Below are 22,231 nucleotides of genomic sequence, written 5' to 3' on the forward strand. Positions count from 1 at the left end.
ATAATTCCTTGCTGAGTTACTACTGGAGTCACCGTAACGACAACAAAAAAAGGAAAAACTATCCAAACAATCCACTATACTCCTTCACACACATCAAACAACAAAAGAAGAAGAAGAAGAAGAAGAAGAAAAAAAACAAAAAAAACGAATAATAGCTTAGGACTCATTAATAGAATACATATTTTCCTTGACTTCACTTCTAAATTTTTCCAAACCCTTTAATACCATTAATAATCATATTATTACTAATCCATAAATTTATAAATCAAATACAAAAAAAAATGGCAAATAATAATTTAAAGCGCATAATTAGAATACATTTTTCCTTAAATTTATTTCTAAATTCTTCAAAGCTTGTTGTGTCATTAATTGTCTTATCATTACTACCCCATAATTTATTCCCTGATTAAGAAATGAGAACTTAGACTTTGTAGTAACGTCAATTGGAGCAGACAGCGCTTTGCTTGTATGAGTGTTATGATTATTGCAATCAAATCTGATCTTAAACATGCCTGAGAAGCATAAAGGTAGATTATTATTACTATACTTGAACATAAATAACTGGTGATAAAAATCCCGTAAGCCAGCAGCTGGTATAATTTTTTGTCTTCTATACTCCGATCTCGCAGAATCACTATAAGATTTATTACAAAGTAAACGGATCGCATTATTTTGGAGAACTCGAATTGGATTAACTAGCGACGGAAAAATCCCTAACCATACCAAAGAACAATACAAAATATACGAAAGTATTACCGAAAAATACAACAACCTTAAAATGCGATGCGTGACAAAGTGTGCGAGTTTTCTAAGGATTCCGATGTTCCGTGATAAAATCGCTGACGTGTTCCCAACATGTTTCCTAAACAACAAAGTTTCACCAAGTGTAATACCTAAATACTTGACACAAGACTTCCTTCCAATCTCTCCATAACTGTATTTTGATCGAAAAATCCATGGATAATATGAAAGGATAATATGATAATAAGATAAGATTTATGTACAAATTAACAACTATTTATTATATCAGTAAAAAAGGGATAAAAGATTTCTTATACCGCAAGGTAGTACAAAGAATGAGGGATAAGGTGGGGATAGGCTGGGACACAGTTCGTGGAGGATGACTTCTATCAGGTACATGGTATTCAGGGAAAAGGTTCGCAGTACGGGGGTTCAGAAGTGCCAACTTACCAAAACGGAGGCACAAATTATTTATTCTCCGCTCGAGGGTCTCTAGTTTAGAAAAATACTTAACAAATGCAAATATGGTACTTTGCCCTCTTTAAAAATAATTCTTAGAGCTCTCTTTTGGACATTTTCAATCTTCTGTGTTGCTTCATTTGAGAGGCCAGGGTGTCACACAGGACAAGCATACTCTAATATGGGACGCACAAAAGAAATGTATAATTTTAGTAAATGTGATTGGGGGCAACTAAATTTATTTAAAAGTTTAAGGAGGGAAAGCGAGGAGTTTGCTTGTCGTAGGATATTATTTATATGGGCATCCCTTTTCAAATTGGAAGAAATTGTAACAACAAGGAGCTTAAAATACGTGATAGAGGTTTCAGGAGGAACAGGAATAAGAAAAAAAGGGGGAGATTTAAGGACCTTACTGAGACTATTGGGGGTTTAGAAGGGTTAACTGTCATGTCAAGGGAAGAGGCCTCACAGGCAATATCTTGGAGTATGCCCATTGGGTTGCTAAAAAATTATTATGAAATATCTCTAAAACTGCCAAGTCATCGACAAATTTCCACCTATTGTCATCAAGGGTTGAAAGGGTGTTAATCTTAAGAGAAAAAAGGAAAGGGCCTAAAATAGTCTCCTGAGGAATGCCATCAAATATGGGGAAATGATCTGAGAAACAATTTAGATATTTAACTGCTTGAGATCTATTAGAAAGAAAAGAGGCAACGAGCTTAACCAGGAAAGTTTCAATGCGGGATTCGTTCATAAGTTTATCTATGAGTAAATTGTGGTTAATCAAATTGAAAGCTTTTTGAAAGATCAATAGAAATCAGATTAAGCCAAGTGTTAGGTTTTTCAAGTAATTTGCCCATGGTATCAGCAAGATGGATCAGGTAATGAGAGGTTGACGTGGAACTTATATAGAAGCCAGAAACTTATTGAGGTCATTAGCTGTGGTCTTTGGAGGTTCATTTGTATTAAAAGGGTGTTATCAATTGAGGTAGAGTGTTGATATAACACCTATCCGTAAGCCGTTGGTTTGATTTTCCGGAAGTCTGATCTAAATTTACTTTCTGACCTGAACCTTGGGAAGTAACTTCTAGCTAAGAAAATGACAGAGTTGCAACATCTGCCTTTGTTTGAAGTAAACATCGACGCAGAAATGTACTCCAATGCCTGGTTAAACCACAGAGAACAGAAAAACTACTTGAAAACCATGTTTCCATGTTTCAAACTGCTTGAAAACTATGGTTCCTAATTAATATCCGATCCTTGGTAGGAGGGAACATTCCAGGGGAAAGATCCCTCTCCTACAGAGAACGTCAGGTGTTTCCACCAGGCTGTCTTCACATATATGCAGTTCTCCCAATAGAGAAGGTAAAAATTATCAACTAGACTAAAGAAAGAAGATCACTACCTAACAAGGATGTTGATGCCCCAGGCTGCTGAGCTCAGAAAGAATGCTGTTAGTTGGCCAGACTCATTGAATTCACTGTGCTTAATCTTGGAGAGATGGAGCTTGCGGTTGATTTTCTAAAAAAAAAAATATTAACGACTTAAAAACAAGACCTTTAAGAGAAATTAAAATTAATGTTCAAGTTCAAGAGATTGAGCTCACGGTTTATTTTCCTAAGAGATTAAAGCTTTAAAAAGGACATAAATTGTTGCCTTAGGCATTCACGGAGTTGAAATTCGCTCCACCTCATCCCACTCCCCTGTTTCTTACTATTTATTGTGTATAGTTTACTTTAATAATTTGGGACATTCGATCTGTGCAGTCTCTATTTTACTAAACTCCTTAAATTTTTAGCGGGTGAAATACTTTGCTTTCAATCTGTTTTTAAAGATTGTTTTTTGTGTTGTTTTTGTCGTTGGACTTGCACTGCGCACTGATTCTGAGCTAACTTTGCTTCGATGTCCGATCGAAACCCAGGGCCGTCCCGAGGGAGTGGGGAGGGACGCACCACCCCCTAACTTTTTTGGGATTCGGTAAAATTTTGGCCGAAGGTGAAAACTTCGGTAGAAATTTAGCAAAATTCTTGATTTCTGAAGAAAATTCGGCGTAAATCAGGTAGCTATTCGGTAAAATTTACGAAGATCGCCCCCCCCCTCAATGAAATGAGGCTCCGGGACGCTCCTAGTGACACCACAAGACACACACATACATTTAGGGACACATATCCCACACACATGTAAAGCATTAAGTATAGTCATTTGCTGTCAATGCTTCACCTCTATGTTCAACATTGTTTCTCACTACTGAATTCCCGTGTTCTATTTTGATTTGATTACATCTACTCCTTAGCAAAAAAAAAAAAAATAAAAAAATAAGAAGGCTCTTAATAATAGTGCTTTTGCAAAAATTGCATTGTTGATAGATCTTAAATTCATAGCAGTTAAAGCAGAAAAGGGATTTATATCTAAATTGGAGCTTAGCGTTATGCTCTGATTACGGACATAATTAAAGCTTTAAAAAGGACACACTCTCTTGACAGACCACAGCCATACCCAGGATATTTTTTTTCGGAGGGGATTTACTCAAAGATTTGTTTTCGAGGGGGGGGGGGAGGTTTACACAAAAAACCCTCATAAACCGCATATAAAGCTTTTGTATATCCATTTTTGTTACGTTATTACGAGTCAAACAAACGTTTCGGAGGGGGGGGGGTCAAACCCCCTAACCCCCTCTGGGTCTGGCCTTGTGAGAGACTAGAAATCAGATTAAAGTTCATCTTTAGATAGTGTTGAGTAAAGAATCAATATTGCTGTTTCTGTTGTCTGTTTTTTTAGCTTGTTTTTTTTTCTTTGACATTGTCAAAATGTTGGTACGTTACGTTACGTCTGTTTTTTGGTTTTCACTTTTTTTTTTGGAAAAACCAGAAACGTGGGTACGTTACGTTGGTAAAGTAAAAAATTAAAACTTTTTTTTTCTGATGTTGGGGTTGTGAAATCGAGACAATCCTATACTAATTCAGCCATAGTACTATTCCTTGGTGAGAATAGAAACACGACCCATACCCGGTATGCGTGTTTTTGACCTCTAAAGAGGCCATCGGATTAGTATAAAAATTTGTCAGTTTTTTGGCCTCTTTTTTACCTTAAAGGTGACCAGTCCTTGGGTTCCTTTTGACATGCATGTATGAACCGCAGTGCTAGAATTCCAAGGGATCGAGGGACCCATGGGAGGAGGAGACGAACCCCCCATGAAATCCTAAATTTGACAAGATTTCTGGCCACTTCTAAATGAAATCATCAAACAAAATTTAAATTTTAATGTTGGGCCACCCAAAAAAAGTTTTTGGGTAAAAGCCTGCTTCGATTTCAAATAATTTTTAAGATTTAAATTTATTAATTTGGCATTTAATTAATCTAATAGATTAATCTTTAATTAATTAAATTATTTAATTGATTGATAAATCTGTAATTTATTAACTAGATTCATAAAATAGACATCGATTATTGCAAGTCAGAAGAGCTGTAGAATTTCAACGAAAATGAGCGATAATTCATGAAAATGTAGGGACTGAAGAGGAGATGGAGCCATTTAAAGAAACTAAGGGAAGGGAATTTCTTTCAACGAAAACACCAAAAAAAGGATTTTTATGCCAAAAAAGGTATATGCATAAAGTTATGCAAAGTGTTTTTAGGGCTAGATATTATAGATATATATATATATGTATATATATATATATATATATATATATATATATATATATATATATATATATATATATATATATATATATATATATATATATATATATATATATATATATATATATATATATATATATATATATACATATATATATTATATGTATATATATCTATATATATATGAATATATATATATATATATATATATATATATATATATATATATATATATATATATATATATATATATATATATATATATATATACATATATATATATATATATATGTATATATACATATATATATATATATATATATATATATATATATATATATATATATATATATATATATATATATATACATATATATATAAATATATATACATATATATATATATATGGATATGTATATATATATATATATATAAATAGAGAGAGAGAGAGAAAGAAGAGATAAAAAAACACTAACATCGAGAACATATTCTTGAATCACAGCATGGATTACAATTCCAATAAGGATATAGAAGAAAACGGCTAAGTTATCTTTCCATCCACTGGTATAATAATTTTCTGCTGCACCCTCAATTGTGACGTTATGTTGCATGGCTATAAACAAGGATGCCAATGGTTGTGTCACCTAAATAAAAATAAAAAGATTATAAATGGGTACTAAGGGCTGAATTTCATAATACAAAGAAAACTACGAGGTTGTTCAGTCATTAAGCCCGAAGTATTTTAGTATTATTCTAAAAATTATGGCAATTAATTTTTAGTCTTTTCTAACTAGTTTTACGTCCTATATTTACACCATTAGAGCAAATTCTTTAATTTGAGTAATATCTCGTGGCTTAGGCAAAAAATCAAACAGTTCGTGGTAACAAACTGTAAGTAAGGAGCGGCCCGGCTCAATAGTAGCCAAAGCATCATGAAAGCAATGATGCAAACTATATTCTGACTTTTAGAAAGCATAGAGTTTAGAACCCTACTCAGATTAATTTCTGCTCGTTTTGAGTTTGACTTGTTTTAATTTCTGTTTGTTTGAAAAAAAAAAGATCAGGTTAGGTTGGCAGTTGATCAGGAGGACAGTTTCACTTAACTTGGTAGTAGTATGAGAAAAGACGGTGGGAGCAGTGAAGATGGTAAAAGTAGAATAGCCAAGGCTCAGGGTGTTTTTTAGCAGTCGAAAATAGTTTGGAAGACTAGGAAGATAAGTCTGTAAATCAAGATTAGAACATTGGAAGCTACAGTGATCAAATATGTCTCTGAAGCATGGGCGCTCCGAACAGCGGATGAAGAATTGCTATATGTTTTCCAGAAAATTACTTACGGATTGTTCTGCATACACGGCTGACTGGCTGTATTTCAAACAGTAGGCTGTACGAAAAATATGGTTCAATACCGTTTTCTAGGGCTATAATGAAAGAAAGGTTAAGGTGGCTAGGGCACGTTGTGCGGATGAAGGATGACAGATTGCCGAAAATTGCCCTTTCGGCCAACTGTCTAGGGCGAAACAGAAAGCAGGTCGTCCTCGTCTGGGGTGGGAGGACGTCATAAAGAAATATTTAAAGGAAATGGGAACTTCCTGGGAGGGTGAAAAAGGGAGGCTTTAAATAGACTGGGATGGAGGAGGAGCGTGGGTAGCTGTGTTGGCCTCAGGTGGCTTGGTGCTGCGGTGAGTTGTTAGCAGTGGTAGTAGTATTAAGTCATTAAGCATTTTAAATTACTAGATTAAAAAGAAGAGGCTGGAAAATTAAACGTGGTAACATTTAATATAATGTGGCACATTTTTACAAACATGGCAGGACATATTGGAATTTTTGAAGTCATTAAGTCCTAAGTATTTTAAGTTACTAGATTAAAAAGAAAAGGCTACAAAATCAAAAGTGGTAACATTTAGTGTGATGTGGCACATTGTAACAAATATGGCAGATATAGTTGACTATGGAAGCCGGAAACCAAAACCATGGCTTGATGCCTGGAAAATATTGGATTTTAAACCATAGTTGCCTCTCAATCACTCGGACTATCTGTCTTGGCTTTTTCTACAATTAATTAAAAAAAAATTTCAACAAAATAAGTTAAAAAAAAGTAAAGAACTACCACAAACCAGTATCAATAAATAAATGAAACCCAAAACAAAAAGAAATTAAAATATATAACAGAGTCAACAGTTGAATCCCCCCCCCATGGTCCGGGCAGGTGCAGATAGTAAAAATGTACTATTATGCTAATGAAAAGAGTTTAAAGACCCTCCTTCTTTATTCTGACTAAAGATCAAACAAATCCTGGATTGTGAAGAGGCACAACTAGGGAATTAATTGTTGCATATGACCAAAAATGGTTGAGGTCCCAACAGCCCCCTTTGATAGATATATGACTAGGCCTAAAGTTTAGGCATTCCTCATCTTCCTCCTCCTTGATCTGAGGTCATATTGTTCACAGACTCCTGAAAGGCAGAACTAGGGCACTAGTTGTTGCTCTAATCAAGTTTGTTTGAGATCAAACAGTTTATTTATGTAGCTGTCATGTGTAATGATGACAATAATTTAGCAGCTCCCTCTGCAAAGGTCGGATTGCATCAGTACAACCAATAGGTGCAATTAGAAAACTAGCTCATACTTCCAAATATTTTGGTTGAGATCGAACATCTTCTCGAAGATGAAGTCTTGACAAAATAATTTAGTATTCCCATTCCTCCTCCCCCACAGGGTTCAAATCAACCCTTGACAGACACAATGAATCAAATTTAGTGGTTTTGATTGCAAAAAGCATTCAACTATATGTCCTGATGCCGAGAATCTAGGACACCCAGTAGAGTCAATTCACAAAAGATAACACGGGAGGGTAAATGGTTTTTCAAAATCTAGAGGCGGGGAATTTGTTTTTTTTTTTAATTTAGTCAATGAAAAAGATATTTTCAATTAAAATAATCAAAAACAGGTGTTTTCAAAACCTAAATGGGGGAGACAAATGACCTCCCCTGCAACCCCCCTAATTGATCCCATTGGGAGCCCCAAGCCAGAGAAGTCAAATTGTGCTTTGGAACCCAAAAGGCAAAACAAGAGTCATAACCTAAAGAATAAGGCATGGCTAACAAGAGTCATAACCTAAGGAATAAGGAATGGTAAACAAGAGTAATAACCTAAGGAATAAGCCATGGCAAACAAGAGTCATAACCTAAAGAATAAGGAATGGTTAACAAGAGTAATAACCTAAGGAATAAGGAATGGCAAACAAGAGTCATATCCGAAGGAATAAGCCATGGCACACAAGAGTCATCACCTAAGGAATAAGGAATGGGAAACAAGAGTCATAACCTAAGGAATAAGCACTGGCAAACAAGAGTCATAACCTAAAGAATAAGGAATGGCAAACAAGAGTCATAACCTAAGGAATAAGGAATGGCAAACAAGAGTCATAACTTAAGAAATAAGGAATGGCAAACAAGAGTCATAACCCAAGGAATAAGGAATTTCAAACAAGAGTCATAACCTAAAGAATAAGGAATGGCAAACAACAGTCATAACCTAAAGAATAAGGAATGGTAAACAAGAGTAATAACCTAACGAATAAGGAATGGCAAACAATAGTCATAACCTAAAGAATAAGGAATGGCAAACAAGAGTCATAACCTAATGAATAAGGCATGGTAAACAAGAGTAATAGCTTAAGGAATAAGGAATGGCAAACAAGAGTCATAACCTAAGGAATAAGGAATGGTAAACAAGAGTAATAACCTAAGGAATAAGGAATGGCAAACAAGAGTCATAACCTAAAGAATAATGAATGGCTAACAAGAGTAATAACCTAAGGAATAAGCCATGGTAAACAAGAGTAATAACCTAAAGAATAAGGCATGGCTAACAAGAGTCATAACCTAAGGAATAAGGAATGGGAAACAAGAGTAATAGCCTAAGGAATAAGCCATGGCAAACAAGAGTCATAACCTAAGGAATAAGGAATGGCTAACAAGAGTAATAACCTAAGGAATAAGGAATGGTAAACAAGAGTAATAGCCTAAGAAATAAGCCATGGCAAACAAGAGTCATAACCTAAAGAATAAGGAATGGCAAACAAGAGTCATAACCTAAGGTATAAGGCATGGCTAACAAGTAGTCCCCAAAGCCGCGCCACGCCGAAATGACGGCGGCGAATGTGTGATTCAGTATCGGCGGCGGCGCGTCGCCAGGCCCGCCGAAATTTTTTTGGGGCGCACCGCCGATTTTAGACCGGCGGCGCGCCACGGCGTGCCGCTTTTTCTAATTAAAAATAATAATAAAAATTCCACTTCACCAAGCACGTTCAACCTCGATTTTAGTAAGGATTTTTAAATGGTTGGCTAAAAACATACAAGTTCCTACATACAAGTTCCTTTTCGAAGTTCCTACGACAACTCCTTCGATACGAAGTGCCCTGGTCTAAACAACAACAACAACAAAAAAATGATACATTATACCCACATCGATCTCTACTATAAAAATGTCAAGCATTTCAATCACTTTCGATTATTAAAAAGGGCACTAGGCTTTTCGATTTCCAAACTAATGATCCCTTTTTGAGTTTCTACAACAATGCTTTCTATAAACAAATGGTGGGCGTGGAAGGGGTGTTAGTTGCCTTCCAATCATTTTCGACTATTAAAAAGGGCACAAGCCACTCCAATCTCTAATTGAATGAGCTCTTTTCGAAGTTTCTACGACACCCTCTTCGATATGAAATGCCCTGGTCTAAAGAAAAAAATAATAAATAATACGTTGTGCCAACATCGTTCTTATATACCTCCAGGGCATAACTACAAAACCCTTGCCCTAAGGGCTGTGGGGGAGTAACCTCCTCAAAAAACATATTTTCTCTCTGGAAATTAGTTACTCTGAACAAAATGGCTATCTTAAAATTTTGATTGGATGTCTTTGGAGACACGGTGGGCGTGAAAGGGATATTAGCTGCCTTCCAATCACTTTCGACTATTAAAAAGGGCACTAGCTATTCCAATTTCCAATCGAATGAGCCCTTTTGGAAGTTTCTACAATAACTCCTTCGATACGAATTGCCCTGGTAAGGAAAACAAAAAAAAACAAAAAAAAATAAATAATACATTGTGCTAACATTGTTCTTTACTTAGACATCTCGATTGTGCTGCCTATGACAACATCCTGAATTGCCTAATGCTCTTTTACCTACCTCTTTTCATCCGAAAAATCAGAAAGAAAAATTAACAGAATTTTAAAGTGGAAGGTAGAATTTTTGTTTCAAGAAAAATTTCTTCTTCTCCTTCCTATGAACCGATATACAAGGCGAGCCCAAGATGACAGTATTTATTTTTAAGAAACAGATTAGCCGGGATGACGGTTGAAGCCCGGAGGTCGATATCGATAACCAAAAAAGAGAAAAAAAAACGGCGGCGTATTAGTGACACCGCCACCGATAGAATCCGCGGCGGCGTCAGCACGCTGAAGCAAGTTCGGCGGCGCACCGCCGTTTTTTTTTTTGGCGGCGCGCCGCCGAATTTCGGCGCGGCTTCGGGGTCTACTAACAAGAGTCATAACCTAAGGAATAAGAAATGGCAAACAAGAGTCATAACCTAAGGAATAAGGCATGGGTTCTGAAGCATGGGCGCTTCAAAAAGCAGATGAAGATTTGCTAGATGTATTCCAGAGAAATTGCTTAAGGATTGTTCTGGGTACCCAGATGACTGACCATATTTCAAACAATAGGCTGTGCGAAAAGTGTGGTTCAATACTGCTCTCTAGGGCTATAATGAAAGAAAGGTTGAGATGGCTAGAGCACATTGTGTGGATGAAGGATGACAGATTTCCAAAGATTGTTCTTTTCAACCAACTGTCTAGGACTAAACAGAAAGCAGGTCATCCTCGTCTGGGGTGGGAGGATGTCATAAAGAAAGACTTAAAGGAAATGGGAACTTCGTGGACGTGTGTAAAAAGGGAGGCTTTGAATAGATTAGGATGGAGGAGGAGCTTGCATAGCTCTGTTGGCCTCAGGCAGCTTGGTGCTGTGGTGAGTTGTTAGTAGTAGTAGTAGTATATAACAAACACTAAAATTCAATATAACAAAGGAAAAGAAAATATCTCAAAGAAGAATAATATGCAAAAAACCAAAGGCTTTTTTCAATTGTTGTCAAAGTAATAAAAAAAGCTAGTTTGATTATCATCATTAGCCAATTAACAGCCAAGCACTGATTTAGCTTACCTGGAACATCAGTCCAATAATAAATACCATTGCTACACATGAGACAATATCAGCATGATTCTGCAGCACAAATTCATGACTCAATATGGGAGGACTTTTTTTGGATGATGACTTAACTGGTTTCATTGGCATCTAGAAGGAATCACAAATTTAAAAAAAAAGCTTAAAACACACACACACATGAACTGGTTGGTTAGAAATGCTTGAGTACATGTGGAGCCATTCAAGGTTGAAATCAGGCAGCTGCCCTGGATTCAATGGCTGGGGGAGGGGCCACTTTGATTTTTTTTTATATATATATTTGAGCTGGAAGGGAGGAGGGGTGTGCTGTAATAATTTTACCCTGGGCACCACATACCCTTAAGAAACAGCTCCAAATATGGGAGAAGTTTTTTTTTCATTTTTTTTTTATTTTCATGATTTCTGTGGGAGAAATTTTCTGTAAAGGGATTTTACAGGGGAAGGGGGATATTTCCCACAGAGAAGTCACTCATGAGGAGGAAACAGATTTGCCAGTATTATTTGGAAAACAATCAGGAATTAAACATAAAAAAACAAGTTTTTTCAACTGAAATTAAGGAGCAACATTCAAATTTTAAACACAGAAATTATTCTGTATATGAGGAGGTTGCCCTTCTCCTCAATACCTTGCCCAGAGTGCTAAAATTTAACTGTTTGTCACAATTTTTTAAGAACAACTCCTGAAACACTAGGGCTTTTTAATTGGAAGAAGGAGATATTTAGAAGTACTAAAACTTTATCCTAAAAGGTGAGGTATTGAGGGGCAGGGTTGTTACTAGCCAAAATTTGTTGTTTTTTTTTGGGGGGGGGGAGGGGGAGCAAACAGGTTTTACCAACTGGCTGGTCATTTTTACTGATATATATATATATATATATATATATATATATATATATATATATATATATATATAATGTTTTTGTAAAAAATTAGTATAATGTTCATTTCAAATACAATATGTAAAATCACTGCACAAGTTGGTAAAACCAGTGCATTTATATCATGTCACCATTTTGATACTGTTTATTTAACCAAATAGAAAATTGAGGCCCCATCCATAAAATCATGGCAGGAGTCAGTAAAACTGTTGTGTTTACCAACCAAGTTCAAAATTTCTGTAGACGACATGTCAGTATTTTTATGGTCTTTATTGAACCACACAAAGAATTTTAGTGGTGCCACAAAGAAAATTGTGGCAGGAAGCACAACAATTTTATCAACTTCTTTTTTTACCAAGTGACCAAATACACTGGGCATGATGGCCCTGGTTGGGATTGGCTGATTACTAACTTAGGAATCTCTGCTTTTAAAATTGAACTTCAGACTATTTTACTCATATAGCCTAAACTAGCCTATTTAAATACAATTTTTCTGCACAGCTAAGGCTACTGTGTTTGAAAACTTTTATAGTTTTTTTCAATCTGGAGAGTGGAAGAACTAAGCTGGTACCATTATAGGCTATAATGAAATTTTAATGTGAAGTTAAAAAACTTTGAATTCCTCAATGTGCTAACTTTTGAAGTATGTCTGATAGTATAAGCTATATATTTCTGGAAATATGGTAGCCAAGGATAAGCTTTAAGTAAACATACAGCCTACTTTGGTTAATCCCAATTTATGAAGTTTGAAAGAACTACAAATGCATTTGCTGAATTAAAAAAAAAAAACAACAACATTGATATGGCTTAAAATTCTACTCAGAGGCCTAGCAGGAATTACATCTATGAAACTAAAACCAGAGAAAAAGAAACCAAAAATTAAGGTACAGGACTAATGTTTATTTTTTGTCAAAACTCCAATAGGTAACCTATAGACCATTTCTAGGCAAATTTGTAAGATTTAGAAAATCAGAAAAGGGTTAACATAGTAGCAGGTTAGTACTTTCCTGGAGCATGATTTTGGCCCTGGATTTGGTAGATATTTTGCTGTTCATAGTATTGACTTATAAATAAAGTGAGCATACTACTTAATGCCTTTTTTATGCTCTTTCCAAACATAATGATCCCTTTTAGCAGAAATGAATTTTCACCCCTGCCCTGGTAAAATTCTACTTTGGCTACTTTTAGCTATGTTGGAAAAGGGTTTGGTTAGGAAAATGAAACTTTCAAGGATGGGTTTACAGGCTAAAGTATGTCCCAAGAAGGTATTTTGAAATACATACCTCAATTCCTTCTCCCTCTAGAGGGCACTGACCTTTGCAAAATAGATGTTTCTGCTTAAATGAAGTAGGCTACAACAAAATTGTTTTCAGGTCTACAACTTTGCTCAATCCCAATTTATAAGGTTTTAAAGATATGCAAATACATTTCTTAAATTTTGAAAAAATAAACATATGGCTTAGATTTCTACTCAAATAACAGGAATTGCATTTTCAAAACTAAAGCCAGAGAAAAAAAAAACTGATAACTGAAAATTAAGATAAAATGTTTTTTTTGTCAAAATTTCAATTTTGTCATGTAGCCTGTCATGGCAATTCAACCTGTCATGTGGGCAAATTTCAGGACCCTCTAGAGAGAGGAGTGGAGGTAGCTACTTAAAAATACTTTCCTGGGACATAGCCTACTTTGGTAAATATTTTTCTGTTCATATTATTGACTTATGAATAAAGCATATATACCACTCAATGTCTTTTTTATGCTCTTCATAAATATAATAATTGCTTCTCTTGCAAATTCGAATTCAACCCCTTTTTGAACCCTTGAAAATGACCCAAAAATTTCTAGTTTTTGGGTATAAAAAAGGGTTAAACCATGGATTTCAAACTTACTATTTGATTACAAATATATTTTTTAAAGTTATATAATCCACAAGCTTATCATAGTTTTATCATGGTTTATCATGATTAAAGTTGGAAAAAATATTAAAAACAATTTCTCTATTTGGGTCAATCTACCATGTTTCTTTTGTCAGCTTTATATTTTTTTACATATAGGAGATACAGCAGTTTTTAAGAACAAGAAGAAAGCATTGCAAAATTTTTTTAAATTTTTTTTAATCAACTTAATCTTGACAAATCAATGTTTGAGAATTATATAGGCCTAACTTTTACAAAATGGATTTATAATGAAATAGAAAGTTTGAAACAAATGTTATAACCCATTTTTAGGTTATATCCAAAAAATATAGAATGAAATTATTATTTTTAAGGGTCCCAAATGGGCTTAAAATCTAATTTGTCAGAAAAAATATTATATTCAGAAAAGCACCATTCACAAGCTTTGTCTAGCTAGAATCCCATGTCTAGACATGTTTCTAGCCAGAATTTAATATCTAGGCAACAACCATTCACAAGCAAAATTTGGTGTTTAGCTAACCATGCTAGACAAGGTGCTTGGCTAGACATTGAGTTCTAGACTCTAGAACTCAATGTCTAGGATTTTCGATTACAGCCAATCAGAATGTGTCAAGTTTCACTATCTCCATCATTTATGTTTAAATTTTTAAACTGAAATCCAATTTTTGTTTTCTCATTAATTGTTTGTTTTTTTTTATTTAAGGCCAATATGCAACACCAGACATAATAGTGAAGCATACTAAGGCAATTGTTTGGCTTATCTCATCCATTATCTTGTGACAGTAAAAATAGAGATTACAATTTTGAAAGTTTTGCCAGCATAAGCTCTCTTGATTGGCTAGAAATGACAATTTGAAACTAAATTTATAGTTTTATCTAAGCACCAAATTTTACTTGTGAATGGTTATGGCCTAGACATTGAATGGTAAATAGTTACCAAATCATATTATTGAGTTATGACTAAAGTGAATATTCCACTTGATGCCTTTTTTATGCTCTTTACAAATATAATAATCATTTTTGTCAGAAATAAATTTTAGCCTCCACCCCGATATATACCAATTCAGGGTATATATTTGCACATTAGGGGGGTGGGGGAAATTTTAAACTTACCTCTCATTTACATCAGAAATAAAATTACCCCCTCCCCCTAATGTGCAAATATATACCCTGAATTGGTATATATAGGGGTGGGGGCTAAAATTCATTTCTGACAAAAATGATTATTATATTTGTAAATATAAAAAAGAGCATAAAAAAGGCATCAAGTGGTATATTCACTTTAGTTGTAACTCAATAATATGATTAGGTAAATATTACTTATTGAATTCTGGCTTGACATCTGTCTAGACATGAAATTCTAGCTAGACATGCCTGTGAATGCTGCTATATATATATATATATATATATATATATATATATATATATATATATATATATATATATATATATATATATATATATATATATATATATATATATATATATATATATATATATATATATATATATATATATATATATATATATATATATATATATATATATATATATATATATATATATATATATATATATATATATATATATATATATATATATATATATATATATATATATATATATATATATATATATTGCACACAGCAGCAACTGGGAGGTGTGAAAGTGAATAAAGGATTGTTGACCAAATTTGTGAGAAAGAACATTTATTTCTATCCATATTTTACCATATCTGCTTATATTTGATATTAAGTTTCTTTTTAAGAGGTTTTCCCTGGTGTTTCACTTTATTTACCTGCATTTTGATGTTAGAAAATTGTTATTTTCTATTCCCAAGGGACTTGTCCTTTGTCTGCTAATAAACAGCTGTTTGTTTATTTGTAAACAAGGCCAGGTTGAATTTCAGTGTCCTTCTCCTTCTTCCGAATTTGCAGCCAGCAATAGAGCGCTGTTGCCAAACGCTAAATACTAAAAACACCATTGATTACGTTTGCTCGTCCGTTTTCGCGTATTTTTGGGTCGATAATTTGTGCAGAAGGGAGCAATAGCAAACAAACAAGAGGCCAAACGGGTACAAGCGGTATTTTAATCCTTAAACTGCTGGGAATAGGTGATTTGAGTATTGCACTTCCCACATTCTGTCTACCTCGAAAATTGTCAAGGCAATAAATTTAGCTTTCTGAGCATCGACGAAATACACACCTGTGAAGTTTGTTTGTAAACATTGATGTTCCAGAACATTTTTCACGTAATCCCGCTTTTTTAAATTTGGCGCCGATAGAGTAAAACCACAGTGCGCTATTCGTCCTATACTTGTAAAAATGCCACCAAAACGACCTCGTACGAGTCCTAAAAAAAGAACTGATCACTGTGCAGCTTGCGGTTGTAATTTAGATGAAGAATAAAGTGCGATGAATTGTGATGGTTGCAATCAATGGCTTTGAATAGATTGTCTTAAAATGACTGAGCCGGAATATGCTTTCTTAACAAAGATGACAAGGCGCATCGGATGCGAGTGGCATTGTCCTATGTGTAAAGGTGACAAACAAGCAAGACTAAATGCATCGGATATCCAAAATGTTATTACCAAATCCCTTGAAAGGCTTCAACCTGCCCTAACGGTCATTCAGGATCTTGATGTGAAAATTATAGATGCCGTCAAAATTTCTCTTAGTGAGTTTAAGCGTGAAGTGATCGAAGACATGGATCATAGATTTCAAGCCATTGAGACGCGGAGAGATACCCTCGAGCAAACGTCTGGCACCGCTGTTGACCAGGACTTGCTGAATTGTCTTGTAGTCTCGCAGGTACAGGCTTTAAAAAGCGATCTTGATAGCCACTTAGAGAACAAAATGAAGCAGTTAATAGTCGAAGATAGAGACAGACAGAGACGTAAACTGAACCTTGTTGTTTTTGGAGTGCCGACAAAACCAGAAGACGGACAGTTTATTCAGCAGTATTTGTCCCAAGAGTATAGCCTTCCAAATATATCCGTCATAAATCCCCGTCGCTTAGCTAACCTGAATAACCAAACTAGCCCAAACTCACCAATCATTTTTTCCGTTGTCAATCTTGAAACAAAGAAAAAAATTATCCAGAAGTCGTATGAAAAGAGAGGACCTGGTAGAATTCAGTTCAGGAACGACGTATCCAAAGCAGACCGGACTAAAAGAACCAAGCTATATTAAGAGATCCTAGCTTGGCGAGCAAATGGAGAGACGGATATTGTGATTTCGGTTGGCAAAATCGTATAAAAAAACTTGCCACCTCCAGCTCCTCCAACTCATATGGAATTCTAAGTGGGCTGCCAAAACCTGTACATAGATTCTCTTCTAGTGCAGTATTAGATGTAAGTGATAATTTTGCTAGCGGGGAGTCGGACAATTGTTTTTATAGTGCTAGAACTGGACAAACCATTGATTCGCCGAGTTCTGAAAGATCATCAACTCCCTCTGATAGTGGAAGCTGTGGGAAGATTAGTGCCCTTAGTGTTATTTTCAGCAATGTTGACTGTCTAACTTCATAGTTTCAAGAAATTAAGTGTGTTATTACATCAGGTGCTTCAGATATTTATGCCTTCTGTGAAGTCAAACCAAAAAGGACTACTATCCCTCTGACAGAACAACAGACAGATACCGGGATACAAAATAATCAGCAATCTATCAAAGGAGGAAGGAATGGGAATTGTCCTATACATCCGAGATACTTTCCAGGTAAGAAATATTAATATTGAATATGAGCCTTACCTAGAACAAGTGTGGATTTCTATAAACCTACCTGGTGAGCCAATACAGATTGGTACGATTTACAGAAGTCCGAGTTCCCTTAATTTAGAAAGGTCCCTTTTTGAAGTAGTAAAATCAATTGATAGAAAAATTGCGCGGACAGGAAACCTTCTCATAGTCGGGGATTTTAACCTACGTTCTGTCCAATGGATAGATGGATGTGGCTATTCTGGACAGAAATCAGTTGTACCATTTCTTGAGTGTCTAGCTAGCTATTCACTTTGCCAAGCTGTAAATTTTCTGATTCGGCACGGGTTGGGCCACCCCCCATCTTGGATGTACCTCTTATTAGAAAACGACCATGAACCGCTCTTAAACGTGGCCCAACTACCGCCCTTTGGTGCAAGCGATCACGCTGCCATACGATGCTCCCTTAGACAGTATCCAGAAAAATCAGTTTTTACCAAACATGTGTATAGAGTTTACCGTCTGATGTAGCAAGAGTTGGCGGGGCACGATTGGTCCTTTATCACTGAGAATGATGTTGATAGATCGTGGAATATGATAAAGAAAATATTGCTAGAGGTCTCAGAGAAAAATACTACAGTAAGATGGGCTCGTAAAACCAAAACGCTACCATTTATGACCAAAGAATTGAAGAGAGCAAGAAATAAGAAGAAAAAGTATTGGAGACTATATAAACAGAATATACACAATGAGAACCACTACACAAAATGTACCAAGACACGAAATCAAGTCAGAAATCTATGCAGAAAGTTATTTGAACAGCATGAGGAGGCTGTAGCAGCAGCAAGCAAGTTAAGTCCAACACACTTTTGGAATTATGCCTCAGCCCGTAAACCTGGTAGACACTCTGTTACGCGACTTAATGATAATGACCGTATAATAGATGACCCAATAGAAATTGCCAATGCTTTAAATAGACAGTTTAAATATCTATTTACTCCACCTGATAATGCCCCTCTTCCAGACCCCCCCACCTGTCCCTTCATAAACCCGATGCCCCCGAGGACAGTTCAGACGGGAGATGTAGCGTTACGCCGAAAAAATATTACTCCATATAAGTTGGTGGGAACTGATGGTGTACACCCAAGTCTTCCTAAAGAATTGCATGTTGAACTATCAGGCCCACTCACTCACCTTTTTCAGAAATCCATTGATGAAAAGTGTATCTCGCAGGATTGGCGCACGGCCCACATAACCCCCATACAGAAGGGTGGCAGCAAAGAGGACGCAAGCAGTTACCAGCCAATCAGTGTCACCTTTGCAGTCGGGAAGCTACTAGAAGCGATTGTTAACACTGCAATCCTGAAACACTTGACAACCAATAAACTATTCTCATCATGTCAGCATGGCTTTAGGTCTGGTCGGTCGGTTGAAACAAACTTGATTGATTCTTATAATTATATCACCGATCTTCTAGACCAGGGGTTCCCAGTCGATATCATACTACTCGATTTGGCAAAGGCGTTTGACAAAGTCTGCCATAAAAGACTTCGAATCAAGCTCCAAGCTATTGGGGTGAGTGGCGGTGTGGTTGAGTGGGTGATGCAGTTCTTCACAGATAGGAAACAGACGGTTAAAGTATTTGGCGAGGATGGAAGGACGTTTTTCTCCAAGGTGGCCGCTGTTGGAAGTGGTGTCCCCCAGGGCACGATTTTGGGTCCGACTTTATTTAATATATATATAAATGACCTGCCAAAAATCCTATACAACAAAGTAAGCCACTACGCTGATGACTCAAAACTTATCGTTTGTGCAGAAACATCGAAGAATATTAAGTTAATCCAACTGGACCTCGATACATTCACTCACTGGACTAATATTTGGAGGCTTGAATTCAACGCATCAACATGCAAGACTCTCCACCTTGGGAAGAAAAACCCACACACTCAGTACCATATGGATTGTAGGGATGGGTCCCGAAATGCCATTTCCAGCAGCCACGCGGAGAGAGATCTTGGTGTCCTCGTAGACGACGAATTGAAATTTCATATTCATGCACAAGCGACTATTGCGAAGGCTAATCAGACTCTTGGCTTAATCAAAAGAACATTCACTAGCAGATCTCCAACTGTGATGACCAAGCTATACAAGAGTCTAGTTTGACCAAGGCTAGAGTTTGGAATGGGTATCGCATGCCCAATCAATAAGACAGACCAAGCAGCTTTAGAATCAGTCCAGAGGAGGGCAACGAAATGTATTAGAGACCTCTATGATGTCCCTTATCCATCCCGTCTCCGTAAGCTTTGAATACCATCTCTAACATATCATCGCAAACGAGGCGATGTGATAACAGCATACAAGCTCCTAAATGCTGAGGATACCATTCCTGGCCTTTTTCAACCTGACAATTCAAACAGAACTCGTGGTCATTCTCAAAAGCAATTCCGAAAATGAGCCAACACCAGACTAAGGAACAAGTTCTTCTCAAATAGAGTTGTCAGCTTGTGGAACCCCCTTAGTGAAAAAACAGTAACCTCTACCAGCGTGGATGCGTTTAAGTCATCAGTGGATAGAGAGTGGCTCAACAAACCGTGGTGCACCATTTGGGACGCCACAAATGATGATTAATTATCATCACTGAAGCTTGCGGACACAGGATTCGTCCTATCGCTAGCAAGTGCGATTTAAGGTATTTAAGGTAATATATATATATATATATATATATATATATATATATATAGGTCAAAATATACCAAATCATATTATTGAGTTTCAAATAAAGTGAATACACCATTCGATGCCTTTTTTTATGCTGATTACAAATATAATAAGCATTTCTATCAGAAATGAGTTTCAGGCCCCCCCCCCCTATATCGGCTATACCTAACCTAACCCTGAATGGGCATATATAGGGGGGGGGGCTGAAATTAATTTCCGATAAAAATGATTATTATATTCATAATCAACATAAAAAAAGGCATCAAATGGTGTATTCACTTTAGTCCTAACTCAATAATATGATTTGGTATATATATATATATATATATATATATATATATATATATATATATATATATATATATATGTAGAGGGGGGATGAGTGGAGGTAAGTACTTCAAAGTACCTTCCCGGGACAAACCTTAGCATGTACATCCATTCCTGAAAGTTTCATTTTCCTAACCCAACCCCTTTCCAAGATAGCCAAAAGTAACTAAAGTAGAATTTTACCTATATATGTATATATATAGGGGTGGGGGTAAAATGCATTTGCACCAAAAGTGATTAGCCTATTATATTTGGAAAGAGCATAGGAAGAGGCATCAAGGGGTAGGCTATGTTTACTTTGTTTGTAAGCTAAGTCAATAATATGAACTGCCTGTTACTATTTTTCCAAGATATCATAAATTAATTCACCTAGAATTTTACCATTTCTCATTTAGCTTAGCCTGCAGTTGGTTCATATGACTAGCCTAGCCTACACTAATTTAGCACAAAATTTGAAAAAAAAAAAAATTGAACACCAATATACCTTTTAAAGCTTTAAACAGAAATATCAAATTAGTCAGAGAGTAATCTCAATTAAGTCAGCTCTAGAAACCTATAAGAACTTCATACCCTGTTAGGATTTTTACTTTCTACTTCAGTTGTTGCTGGTGTGCTCTTAAAATGTTTGGTGATTTTGCCATTTCCCATTCAGAGCTGCCACTTGTAAAAGGAATCATCCTTAAAGTATCTGCGAAATTTTAAAAAATCCGAGTAAAACACGAAATAGCTTCAAAATAGTCTACTACATTTGTGTAATCGGTTGTCGGTTGTTAATCAAACAGTTCGTGGTAACGAACTGTATGTAAGGAGAAACCCGGCTCAATAGTAAACGAAACTAAAAAAAACGGAATTTGTCTACCAATAGATACATCAACGAATCAGATTTTAATGCTGATTTAAAATATATAAGTTTCATCAAGCTTAGTCTTATCGATCAAAAGTTATGCCCCTGAAAAAATTTGCCTGATTTTAAAAAAAAAGGGGGAAACATCCCTTAAAATTTATAGAACCTTAATGAAAATCGCAACATCAGATTCAGCGTATCAGAAAACCCAATTGTAGAGGTTTCAATTTCCTATCTACAAAAATGTGGAATTTTTCATTTTTTGCCAGAAGAAAGATAACGGATGCGTGTTTATTTGTTTTTTGTTTTTTTTTTCCTGGGGTGATCAAAGCGACCCAGTGGTTCTAGAGTATCTTGGGAGGGCTGATTCGAACGGAAATTGAAATTTCTAGTGCCCTTTTGAAGTGACAAGAAAATGGGGTAACTAGCCCCCCTCCCACGCTCAATTTTTCCCAAAGTCACCCGATCAAAATTTTGGGATAGCCATTTTGTTCAGAATGGTCGAAAATATAAAAAATATGTCTTTTAGGATGACTTAATCCCCCAAAGCGTAAAGAGCGAGGTATGGACTAGGGGGGCGAACCCCGAATATACGTGTTAAAAATATATGAACATAGAAGTTCGTTACGTAATTTAATTCGTAACTTACGTATATTTACTACTAGTAAAAAGGTTCGTAAATAAAATTAAAAAAATTTCGAGAAAGTCATTTAACCAAATAAAAGTAAAATTATTATGCAAAATTTGTTTTAACTATTTATGTACGACGAGCCAAAAT

General features: G+C 35.6%; 1 protein-coding gene across 2 annotated transcripts in view; it reads right to left on the reverse strand.

Moving 5' to 3' along the window:
• The window catches only part of TRAM (translocating chain-associated membrane protein 1), a 56,229-nt gene extending 34,945 nt beyond the window's left edge, over window positions 1–21,284 (reverse strand). The window contains exons 1-4 of one of the 2 annotated variants that reach the window (XM_089101889.1): window positions 21,180–21,284; window positions 11,057–11,188; window positions 5,319–5,486; window positions 2,606–2,721 (exon numbers count right to left, since the gene is read on the reverse strand). In XM_089101889.1, coding sequence (XP_088958015.1) covers window positions 2,606–2,721; window positions 5,319–5,486; window positions 11,057–11,188; window positions 21,180–21,257 — 494 coding nt within the window. In that variant the 5' untranslated portion in view covers window positions 21,258–21,284. Of the gene's footprint in view, window positions 1–2,605; window positions 2,722–5,318; window positions 5,487–11,056; window positions 11,189–21,093 lie in introns of both variants that reach the window. The other variant, XM_089101890.1, reaches the window with a different exon arrangement.
• Window positions 21,285–22,231: the final 947 nt, after the last annotated feature.

Source organism: Artemia sp. Qi Xiang Cuo, chromosome 15 (assembly GCF_049724085.1).
Source record: "Artemia sp. Qi Xiang Cuo chromosome 15, ASM4972408v1, whole genome shotgun sequence".
Lineage (NCBI taxonomy): Eukaryota > Metazoa > Arthropoda > Branchiopoda > Anostraca > Artemiidae > Artemia > Artemia sp. Qi Xiang Cuo.